The 12,707-nt window shown below is 38.8% G+C and overlaps 1 protein-coding gene across 1 annotated transcript; it reads right to left on the bottom strand.

The window, feature by feature from the left end:
• Nucleotides 1-9,193: 9,193 nt before the first annotated feature.
• Nucleotides 9,194-12,495, bottom strand: LOC139070760 (uncharacterized). Its single transcript, XM_070553592.1, has 3 exons — nucleotides 12,120-12,495; nucleotides 9,453-11,318; nucleotides 9,194-9,395 (listed from the first exon to the last, which is right to left on the bottom strand). Exons 2-3 carry the CDS (start codon nucleotides 11,048-11,050, stop codon nucleotides 9,194-9,196), a joined length of 1,800 nt encoding a protein of 599 aa, XP_070409693.1. The 5' UTR covers nucleotides 11,051-11,318; nucleotides 12,120-12,495.
• Nucleotides 12,496-12,707: the final 212 nt, after the last annotated feature.

Here is a 12,707-nt window from a genome sequence, read left to right as displayed (position 1 = left end):
CTGACACCAGCCCCCAGCTGATGAGGGTGGAACTGCAATTTTTGGTACTTCCAGGTTGAGACCACTTTCTGAGCCGCATTGTGGGGGCTTGGAGGGGCCAAAGGGGTCGGGTGCAATGTGTGACGGGTGGTAGTTGAGGGCAGAGACCTTGGCGGTCTGATCCTCGGCTACAGAAGCTGGCTCTTGGCACATGGAATGTCACCTCTCTGGTGGGGAAGGAGTCTGAGTTGGTGTGTGAGGTTGAGAGGTTCCGACCAGATATAGTCGGACTCACCTCAACGCATGGCTCTGGCTCAGGAACCAGTTTCCTTGAGAGGGGTTGGACTTTCTACCACTCTGGAGTTGCTCCCACTGAGAGGCCCGGAGCAAGGGTGCCCCCCATTGTGGTGCCTGTATGTTGGGGTTTACCCCAGTGAATGAGAGGGTAGCCTCCCTCCGCCTACATGTGGGGTTCTGACTGTGGTCTGTGCTTATACCCAAACTACAGTTCAGACTACCCACCCTTTTTGGAGACCTGGGGGTTGGGGGGGCTTGAAAGCGCTCCTTCCGGTGACTCCCTCATTCTGCTGGGGGACTTTAACGCTCACGTGGGCAACGACAATGAAACCTGGAGAGGTGTGGTTGGGAGGAACGGCCCCCCTGATCTGAATTCGAGTGGTGTTTTGTTATTGGACTTCTGTGCCAGTCATGGATTGTCCATAATGAACACCATGTTCAGACATAAAGGTGTCCATTTGTGCTCTTGGCACCAGGATACCTTAGACCGCAGCTCGATGATCGACTTTGTTGTTGTTTCATCTGACCTGCAGCCGCATGTCTTGGACTCTCGGGTGAAGAGAGGGACGGAGCTGTCAACGTACCACTGCCTGGTGGTGAGTTGGCTCAGATGGTGGGGAAGGATGCCGGTCAAATCAGGCAGGCCCAAACGTATCGCTGTGAGGGTAGGAACGTAGATCGACCAGTAAATCGAGAGCTTCGCCTTCTGACTCAGCTCTCTCTTCACCACGACAGGCTGGTACAACACCCGCATCACTGCAGATGCAGCACCAATCCGACTATCGATCTCAAGCTCCAGTTTTCCCTCACTTGTGAACAAGACCCTGAGATACTTAAACTCCTCCACTTGGGGCAGGACCTCATCCCTGACCTGAAGAAGGCATTCTACCCTTTGCCGAATCAAGACCATGGTCTCAGATTTAGAGGAGCTGATTCTCATGCCAGCTGCTTCACACTCAGCTGCGAACTGCTCCAGCGAAAGCTGAAGATCACGTTCTGATGAAGCCAACAGGACCACATCATCTGCATTAAGCAGAGACCTGATCCTCAGGCCACCAAAACGGATGCCCTCCACACCTTGGCTGTGCCTAGAAATCCTGTCCATAAAGGTTATGCACAGAATCTGTGACAAAGGGCAGCCTTGGCGGAGTCCAACTCTCACTGGGAACGAGCCCGACTAACTGCCGGCAATGCGGATCAAGCTCTAACAATGATCATACAGGGACCTAACAGCCCGTATCAGAGGGCCTGGTACCCCATACTCCCGGAGTACCCCCCACAGGGCCTCCCGAGGGATGCGGTCAAACGCCTTCTCCAAATCCACAAAACACATGTAGACTGGTTGGGCAAATTCCCACGCACCCTCCAGGATCCCCCTAAGGGTAGAGAGCTGGTCCAGTGTTACACGGCCAGGACGAAAACCACATTGCTCCTCCTGAATCTGAGGTTCAACAATCTGACGGACCTTCCTCTCCAGAACCCCTGAATAGACCTTACCAGGAAGGCTCAGGAGGTGTGACCCCTGTAGTTGGAACACACCCTGTGGTCCCCCTTTTTAAATAAGGGGACCATCACCCCTGTCTGCCTATGTCATGAGCTTTGGGTAGTGACCAAAATAACGAGATCGCGGATACAAGCGGCCGAAATGAGTTTTCTCCGAAGAGTGGCTGGGCTCTCCCTTAGAGATAGGGTGAGAAGCTTGGTCATTCGGGAAGGGCTCGGAGTAGACCCGCTGCTCCTCCACATCGAGAGGAGCCAGTTGAGGTGGCTCGGGCATCTGGTCAGGATGCCTCCTGGACGCCTCCCTAATGAGGTTTTCTGGGCACGTCCAACCGGGAGGAGACCTAAAGGTAGACCCAGGACACGGTGGAGGGACTATGTCTCTCACCTGGCCAGGGAACGCCTTGGGATTCCCCGGAAGAGCTGGCCCAAGTGGCTGGGGAGAGGGAAGTTTGGGCCTCTCAACTTAGGCTACTGCCCCCGTGACCCGACTCCAGATAAGTGGATGAAAATGGATGGATGGATGGATGTTTGTGTGTGTGTGTGTGTAACCTTGGACAGGCTGTTCTGCTGAGACACATTTCTGTGCTTCAGGACGCTGGGGCAATGACCATAATGTTGGTCTTGGTTCTGATGAGCCTCTCCAGCACTGGCTTCACTTAAACTTTTATCAAGAGATGTAGTAAGATTGTGACAGGATTATATTCTGTACTTTCAACGTGTTTCCAGTATTTGACGGAAAGCCGTCGGCACAGTTGGAGCAGGTGGAGTTTATGAAGAGGTCTATTGGTTGGGGGAGGTAATGAGGTAGATGAGGCACAATGTGAACAGAGAATAAAACAATGTGTGTGTAGCAAGGTGGGAGGAATAGCTGAAGGTGATTTACATTTGAAAGGTGGAGGACATCAGTATCATCCATTATATACAATTGCATACAATTTTCTGTAAGCTTGTCCATCACACCTATGTAACTCCTTTAGTCATTGTTTGTTTTTCTCTGTGACAGAAAGAAAACAAACATTCAAACAGAGTGTCTCTATGTTAAACACTATTACATAAAATATGCCGTTGTTCTCCTATTTCCTGTTTCTTCTCAGTTGAAACCTCTGTTTTTGTTTCACGTGTTTTTGTTCTACAAATTAGCTGCATTCCTACGTTATCATCTTTAGTTGCACAGGAGGGTGTCAACTGAACTGAAGATTTGTTATCTCCAACCTGTGGCAATACCTGTTTTTTTAGGGTCCTGGAGACAATAACAGTTGTGTTAGTTGGGTGTTTGTGGGTTAAGAACACGACCAGAGTCCTTCGTTTATTTATTTCATGAAGGACAATAGATGAGCCCAACATGCTGAAAACACACATAAAGATTTATTCAGTAAGGAATTTAACTTAAAAATTTCACTTATTTAATAAAATGTTATTTTCTTCTTAATTTAAATACATTAGAATATTTTATTTCCTTTTGGAAATCCATGATGAAGCAAAAAGTATATTATTTTTCTATGCAACTTAAAAACAACTCTAAAAAAGAAACATGATTACAGATGTTATATCTGATATATATGAAGATAGCTAAAGTTATTCCAATCCATTAAAACGGAGAAAGATGTCATTTTACCAATTACAGGCCAATATCACTACTCCCACAGGTCTCAAAAATTTTAGAAAAGTTATTTGTTAATAGACGTGATAAATATATTGAGAAGCATAATCTCCTAAGTGATAACCAATATGGCTTTAGAGCGAGAAGGTCCACTTCAATGACAGTGATGGAACATGTAGAAGGGATATCTAATACAATAGATAATAAGGAATATACTGTTGGTGTTTTTATAGATTAAAATAAAGGTGTTTGATACAGTTGATCATTCTATATTAATGGACAAACTAGAGAGACATGGCCTAAGAGGGATAGCATACAAGTGGATGAAAAGTTATCCAGACGACAGATGTCAATATGTCAAAATCAATAATGTAAAATCTAAACAGTTGAAGGTAACTTGTGGTGTTGCTCAGGGCTCTGTGTTGGGCTCAGAATTATTTATATTATATATAAATGATACATGTAGTGTTTCCAAACTGTTAAAATGTGTATTGTTTACTGATGATATCACTTTGTATTACTCTGGTAAAAATCTAGAACAGCTTCTGACTACAGTGGAAAATGAGTTAAATATATTAAAAGACTGGTTTGATATAAATTAGTTATTGTTAAATATAAAGAAAACAAAATTCATTATTTTTGGCATTAGACAAATGAAAAACATATCTAAAATCAGGGTCAATGGAACTGAAATTGAAAGAGTGTATGAAAATAAATTTCTTGGAGTGATACTTCATGATAAGCTGAGTTGGAAGTCTCACATAAACCATATGAAAACAAAAATGTCAAAAAACATTTCTATTCTCTACAAAACAAAGCATGTCCTGAACAAGAAATCATTATACACACTTTATTGTACTCTGTTGCTTCCATATATGACATTGTCTGGAGATATGGGGTAATGCATTTAAAACAAATACTATTCCAATTTTTCAGTTACAAAAAAGAACTATAAGAATTATAAACCAATCTAACTACATAGAACCAACTAATATTTTGTTTATTAATCTGAATACCCTGAAATTTTATGTTTTAGTTGAATATAAAATGGCACAGATAATGTATATAGCACAAAATAACTTGCTTTGCCGCAGTACACAGAAGCTTTTCAAAGTCAGAGAGGTCAATATGACGTAAGGGGAACATAATTCTTTAACAAAAATAAGATAAGGACAAGTATAAAGCAGAGATGTACTTTTATTAGAGGAGTTACCTGTGGAATAGCTATGACAGTGATTTAAAAAGATGTAGTTTAACTTAATTGTTTAAAAATGTGTTTAAAAATTAGTATTAGAGTATTAGAAAAATACATAAATCAAGAATGAAAAGAGCAATAATAATAATGCTGAAACTCCTAATTGTTTTGCTTTGATGTAGTTACTTATCTAAGGTGTAAAGTTTTTTGTTTTGTTTTGATTGTCTGTTTGTTTGTTTTGCTGTTTTATTCTCAGCATGCAGTTCCTGTGTGTGCAAAAAGATCTTTGTTCAAAGAGTTGGTGTTAAAAGCAAATGCTTCAGCCAATAACTTTTGATTAGCCTTGTTTTGTGTTTCTTGCTTTGTGGTAATCTTTATTCTGTATTAATTGAGAAATTTGAATGCTAATCAATAAAAATCAGTCAATCAATCAATATGTGAAATGTTCCCCTGGCAGCGTTGAATCATAAATCAACAGGTAAACCCAAAGCTTCTTCTTTTGGCTAAGCTCTCTCTTCACTACGACAGACCAGTACAGTGCCCACATCACGGTAGACGCAGCACAGCAAGGGCAATGACATACAGATTAAACCTTGGTTTAGTTTACCTGAATTTAAAATATAAATTTTTAACTTTTATAATATATCTTTAAATAAAAAATTGTAACAAAAATATAAGATGTTTCTCCTAATACAAATAATTGAGGGAATAAATATCAGTTTTAGTAAGCCTGTTCATCACACTTTCAAAAAGGTGGAATTGCCTTGGTCATTGTCTCTATTTCTCTGTGTGATGAAATGAAGATATGCATTCAAACAGTGAGTCTGTGTTAAACAGCATGCAATATGCTAATCAATCAAGTGTTGTTGAACACATTTTTCCTGGTTCTGCTGTTTCTTGGTTGTAACCTCTGTTTTTGTTTTACATGTGTTTGTTTGACCCTTTTTCCCTCCTTGCTACATAAGTTGCATTCCAACAGTGATTGTCTTTAGTTGCAGAGGAGGGTGAAGATTTGTTATCTCCAACCTGAAGCAATACCTTTTTTCTGTTCGAGGGTGGATGCCTAACAATTAGCCGACTGAGTATGAGTTGTATGTTTGTGAGTCATGTTTCTCGGAACAAGACCAGAGGAGCCACTTTCACTCATTCATTCATTCCTCAAGTGAAAAATCCAGAATAGCCAAACTGAATGCACACTATAAAGATTTTATCAATACAAACTTCTGGTATAAACTAATTGCGTATTTATTTACATTTTATTCATTATTAATTTAAATAAATCAGAGTTTTTAACTTGCTTTTTTGATCAGAAACAAAAAGGGTCTTTTCTACTACTAACTTGATGAAGAAACAACTATAAAAAAGAAACGTGGTTACAGATTTGAAGAACAGAAACCTAAGGAAGGGTGAAAACTGTCAGACACATGTTTTCCTGTAAAATGCACCAATCATTTAAGGCTGGTTTTCCTCAATTTTTCGACAGAAAATAAATAAATAAATAATAACCTTTGGAACAAGTGGACCCAAACACCACAGTACATGTAATTAGTTAAAATTTAGTTATTATCAATGACTCACTCTCCAGCTTCAGCATACCAGAGCCTGAGCTATTTATTTACATAATTGTCAGCTCAACACCAAAGACTCCCACAGACTAATCATTTAAACCCTACAGTTGTTTCAAATGATAAAAAGGAGAGAATAAAAGACTAAACTGTAATATATTGTAATTTATTTTCTTAGTTTGTCAGGAGGCAACATGAGACTTTTCTTAACTTCCTATTAACTGTTTTGGACTACTTAACCCTTCTGTTGTGTTAGGGTCAAATTTGACCCGTTTTCAAGTTTAACTGTGTAAAAAGTACACTTTCCTTTTCTGTCCTGGAATGAAGCTTCATCTAATCCTCAAACGCATCTATTTAAATGCAGTAAAATCAATTTTCACAATTTTAGTCAATTCTAAAGGTCTAAAAAAAAAGTTACTTGTGTGGTGTTACGGGTCAAAAATTACCCGGCAGAGAAAACTGCCTGTTGTATGTATCACTTAAAAGTATGGAAGCCCATTCCCGCCACTCAGATTAAAAAAAAAATTATTATCTCATAATTATGACTTAGCTATCTCATAATAATGAGATACTATCTCATTATTATGAGATACTATCTCATAATTATGAGATACTAAGTCATAATAATGAGATAGCATCTCATAATTATGACTTAGTATCTCATTATTATGACTTAGCTATCTCATAATTATGAGATACTATCTCATAATTATGACTTAGCTATCTCATTATTATGAGATAGTTTCTCATTATTATGACTTAGTACCTCATAATTATGACTTAGCTATCTCATTATTATGAGATAGTATCTCATTATTATGACTTAGTATCTCATTATTATGACTTAGTATCTCATAATTATGACTTAGCTATCTCATAATAATGAGATAGTATCTCAATATTATGACTTAGTATCTCATTATTATGACTTAGTTTCTCATTATTATGACTTAGTATCTCATTATTATGACTTAGCTATCTCATAATTATGAGGATCTGGGTGTGGGTTTGGCTTGATAGACAGAAATGGATATCAGTAACATCATTGAGCAATATTTCAGAAGTGGTTTTTCCAATCGTGAAATCTTACAACTTTTGGAAGAATCCCAAAATGTGAAATTAAGCCTTCGCACATTAGAGAGACGCTTGCAAAAGTTGCGGCTTTGGAGAAGAAGAAACAAGACAGATGAAGCTGAAGTGGCATCTTTCATTCAGCAACAACTACAAGGATCTGGTAGACAGCATGGCTACAGGTGGATGCACCAGAAATGCTGGATGGCTGGGATAGTCACCGACAGGGAAACAGTACGTGTTCTGATGCGCATGATGGATCCAACTGGGGTTGAGATGCGCGCTCAAAACCGTTTGAGGCGACGCTCTTATGTCAGTCGTGGGCCAAATTATGTATGGCACATTGATGGCTACGACAAGCTCAAACCTTATGGTATTTGTATTAATGGCTGCATAGATGGCTTCTCAAGGAAAATTATCTGGTTGGAAGCATATAAAACCAACAGTGACCCTCGCATCATTGCTGGCTATTTCATTGATTCTCTGGTGGAATGGAATGGATGTCCACAAAAGGTCAGAGTGGATCATGGCACAGAAAACACTCATGTGGTGGCGATGCAAAGATTTCTGCACAACACTGAAAAAGAAAATGGTTTTGACTCTGCTATCCTCGGCCCGAGCACTGGAAATCAAAGGATAGAACGATGGTGGTGCACCTTAAGAAGTGAATGTGCCCAGTTTTGGATGGATCATTTTGACCAGCTGAAAGCTGATGGTTTTTTTGTTGACAGCTTTCTGGACAAATCACTGATCCAGTTTTGCTTCCTACAAACAATACAGGTAATAGAAATGTATTTCTTACATTCTTGCAGCACAGAAATATGTAAATATTTCTAAATAATAAAACAATATTTTATTTTCTAATTTTACTATTCTTTTTTGGTCATTGTACAGGTGGAACTGGATGAGGTTGTCTATGCTTGGAATGACCATCACATACGATCTACTAATAATCCTCGAGCTCCTAGTGGTCGTCCAACAATAATGCATGCTGTCCCCAACCTTTATGGGGTTCCAAATTTTCTCCAGCCTGTGAGTCCAACAAAGCTGGAAATATGTCTAGAGGAGCGTTATTTCAAGGATTTTCCCTGTGATGTAGACGTATTTCACTTGTGCACTGAACTCATGTCTGAGCACAGACTGGTAATGTCAGATGATGTTTATGAAATTACTAATCTGTATGTAAAGCTCCGTCAAATGATTAGCGATGGGCTGAGGGAATAGATTATCTATATCACATACTCCCCAAATCCAACAAGGCTGGTTTTATTTCAGCATCGCCTGTGTTATGGTACAAACTTTGTGATTGTAAGTGGGCTAAAATACACAAGTGAGATATGACTTGTTTCTGTGCTTTATTCAAAGAGTGATGGAATTTAGTGTTTACTTTAAAGTGTAGGTCAAAACCTACCAACAGAATTCCTTAGAATTTAATTTATGTTAGCCTTTTGTTTAAAATAACACTCAATAATGCCAAAATGTTCAGGTTATCCCTTTTCTTATTCTTACCAGCTCAGGACACTGGTGGTTATATGGACAGTGGGGTTACAAGTACAGTGTATTTGGTTGTTCTTAGCAAAAAACTGTTATATATATATATATATAATAGTTTGTACTTTTGTTACCGTTCAGTTTGTAGAAGCATAAATGTTGTAATATGGTACTTTCACATTTATATTTCAGAGATTTTGTGATACTTAATATTTTAGTTTATATACAGTGCAATTGCTACTCAATAAAGAAGAGTACATTGTAATCAGAATGTATTTATTTTGGAACATCTAACAAAAAAATCATCCATCTTTTGGACATTTTTGAAAATTAAAGTCATGTGCTTAAAGAAATCTTTGTTTGTGGGAGTCCACCTGTGTGAAAATATGGGAAAAAAATAAAATAAACACCTCACTTGTTGATAGAAATAAACTGTTTGTTTTGAAGAGCCACCTTAGCTTTTTTCACCTTTCTCTTTGAGAGAAAAAAACTTTAAACAATGTCCATGACCCATACATTAGAATCCAAAACTTTGTTCATTTCAGCACTGAAATCTGGATAGTTGTCATAATAGACTGACAGCTCCAGGACACAGCCACATGTGTGAGCCACCGGTCTTCTCAGAAACCCTTGGATCTTGTTGAACTCGATACTTATTCTCTTGTCCAGGAACAAGTCTGACCCTGTGCAGAATCTTAGAAACAAGGACAGATGCTGCAAATCTGCATTCCTTATGTATGTGGTTACATACCTTTGAATGGCCGTCTGATGGACATTCATTTCCTCAGGAAAGTCGAGGGACTTCAAAACTTTTCTTACATTTGGTTGCAAGTTTTCATATACTGAAGAAATGTCCTTCAAGCTGTTCTCAGTGATGCTGAGTATTTTTGCCCATTGTTCAATAACATAGGCCGGCTCTTGGACAAGTGTTTTGTGTGCAAGTTCCTGTAGGATTTCGTTTGCATTTCTGGCAGTGGGCAGTCGTCTGCAGCAGTGGTTATCAAGAATCTCTATTAATTCTTCTTGGTCAACACTGCTAAAATCTGCTTGCCATGATTGAAACACTGTGCGCTCAGATTCAGGCATGTACTTCAGAAAATTTTCCACCACATCACTTTTTACATGTCCAAAGGCAGCCTGCTCTAATATGACAGGTGCGATCCCCACAGGAAGATATTTCTGTCTTGTCCAGCCAAAAGCGATTATTCGGCCTACACTCTCCCACTGCTCCTGTCCATAATCGTGTCTTAGAAATGGAACTTTATAAGCATTTCCTGTGGTACACTGCTCATAAAAATCTTTCCAGAATTCAGAGAGACAGTCTCTCACAACTCCTCCTTCATCAAATGCCATCTCAGGTTTTCCATCAGGAAGGACAAGTTGGATTCTGAAGTTACTTTCTAGAATTTTATCATCACAGAAGTGTAATATGAGCTGCCGAAGTACCTGTCCTCTGTGAACAACCAGTATTTTCTTCACTGGCTCTGCTAAGGACAGGGTTTGTGGAGACAGAGGTAGAGTATTATCCAGAATCTGTGGCTCACTCTCAGAAAACTCCCCCACAAATACAGTGTTACTGGTATCCTCATCCATGAACTCTGTGGAATGAAATGTTAATTCAATATTTTCGTCATTTGTGGAATTTTCGAAAAATATCAAGTCAGTAGTGACTGTTTCAGATTCTGTAGCCTGACTGATTGTAGCATCATTAAAAGCTGAAGAAGAGGAGGGATGACTGTGAGAACTGTTGTGGTCCTGAGCAAATGGTGAAGACTCTTCATCTTGACAGTTTGAGTGGGTTTCCATCTTTTTACGTGTGGTCAGATAAAACCTGATAACCGGGAGTTTTGTATCAATGTAAAGTTGTCCTACTGTAATGTTGTCATCAACTGCCACTTCCTGATAATCTCTGAGATCCACCTCAAAATCTGCTAAGGACCCTTCTCTATTTCTCCCATTAGGAAAGAATAGATCAATTGCCATCTGAATTATGTCATTTTTCTTTGCATCTTTTGATACATCTACCCTCCTTGTTCCACCTCCTCTTTTTGCTCTCACTTGTTTAAAAGCCTCTATTTTTTCATCGTAGATCATCCAGCCTAGTTCTATTTTCCTCTTTGACTTAAGAGCATTTTTCTTTACAGGGGTTGCAGATTGCTCTTCTTGTTCTGTACTGCTGCCATCTTCATCAGCAGTTCTTCTTCTTTTACGCAGTTTTGATTTAAGGCGCTCAAAAAGCTTTGTTTTGCGCCAGTTTGGGTTTCCATTTTCCTTTCTCCTACAATAACCTAACAGTGCAAGGCGGTCTCCATATGATGGCAAATAACTCTTTAATTGTTCATCTGTCATCAACTGGATGATGCTGGTATCGATCTAAATGAAGACAGTGAAATATTATTGTTTAAAAACACAATTATAGCAACAGAATTGCATGTGATATTATTGAAATTTAATTAGATGATATTGCAAGAAACATGCTTCCCGTTCCCACAATATTTTTGAATTTTTTTAAATGTTCATCAAAGTACCTTCTCTCTCAACATGGTCTCTATAGTTTCCTCAGGAATGTTCCTTTGTCGCAGGAAATCCCAAAGGTCATCCATTCCGTGACCATACACTGAAAGGAAAGATATGAAGAACAACAACATAGATATTTCCAATATAACATAAAAAATCCATGCAACATACTTTTACAACCATGGAGTTAGTCATAATGCCAATCAGTTCTCAGTGTCAAAGTAAATCTTACAGCATTTCAACATTTTACTAAATTCCACGGACAGGCAGGAAGTTGATTATTTTTTTATTCTGAAATCTTTTTTCTTATTTTCTGTGATGGGTTATGCTTTTACATTGATTTACTTTACTGGTAAATAATTTTCAAAACATCATCTTTATCAAAATGGAAAAAAAACTTGATTAAATAGTGATCGTGATTTGACATAAAATAAATTGTGATGATTTTTTTTCCCATATCAACCACCCCTAGTACCATACAGCTTTAGGCACATAATATAAGAGGATCAGTTTGTATGTAAGTTGAAATGATTTGAATAAAAGCATTTAAAACAACTGACAACTCCAGTGATCATCCCTGCCCCACTGCAACATTATATGTGGGTTTTATTTCACTTCCTTTGCTTTAAACTAGGCTGTTTTTTTTTATTGAAATATGTTATTTATTTTAGGTTTCTTTTCTAATTTTAACCTTTATTGTTACTTATGCTTTCTCATAAGTGTCTTCAGCACTAATTTTCATGGACTGAAAAGATAAGGGGTTAATCAACTCTTTGGATGTTCAGTCCAATGAAGAAAGTACCTACTCCATGAGTACTGGTACATCATATTAAAAACTCTGACAAATATATGCTGTTGAAACTTTATTTTCCTGTATTTGCAAATACTAATTTTTACTCACCTGAGTACTCTAGTCCTTCTGCTGTGTCTTTTGGCTGTCCTTCAGCTGTATAGCACCAACTCACAAGTGGAAGATGCACAGTTCTTTCCTAGTCCTGCAACAAATCACATATTTGCAGTTTAACATAAAAAAACACAGACCGGAAGGTAATGTTTTAGAATAGCAAATGTACCATGTAGACATTAAATAGTGGTGAGAAGCAGCCTCTAAAAACTATTTAGGAACACCGGAATTTGTTTGTCCTACACTAAACATTTATTATTAGAGCTAATTGAAATGTACTGACTTTGTTTTATGGATAGGTAGTGTTTTCTTTGACTGTTATATTTTAGCTGTAACCAAAGACCTAGAATGACGCTGGCTAAAACAAGCTCAGTTTTTAGCATACACTATATAATGTTACACATTTATGCGGTGCGCTAACATTAAAAACGGTTAAACTGATGTATCTCGTCTCGTCTCGTCTCGTCTTCCTCCGCTTATCCGGGTCCGGGTCGCGGGGGCAGCATCCCAACTAGGGAGCTCCAGGCCGTCCTCTCCCCGGCCTTGTCCACCAGCTCCTCCGGCAGGACCCCAAGGCGTTCCCGG

This window comes from Nothobranchius furzeri, chromosome 1, assembly GCF_043380555.1.
Source record: "Nothobranchius furzeri strain GRZ-AD chromosome 1, NfurGRZ-RIMD1, whole genome shotgun sequence".
In the NCBI taxonomy this organism is placed as follows: Eukaryota; Metazoa; Chordata; class Actinopteri; order Cyprinodontiformes; family Nothobranchiidae; genus Nothobranchius; species Nothobranchius furzeri.
This window is presented reverse-complemented; position numbering and strand designations above follow the sequence as displayed.

What these genes read in the sequence shown, in the direction of transcription:
- LOC139070760 (XM_070553592.1), bottom strand. Translation starts at nt 11,050, where the DNA reads ATGACAGATGAACAATTAAAGAGTTATTTGCCATCATATGGAGACCGC. An exon ending in CATCAGACGGCCATTCAAAG is followed by an intron (nt 9,396 to 9,452) that starts GTATGTAACCAC and finishes CTTGTTTCTAAG; the next exon opens with ATTCTGCACAGGGTCAGACT.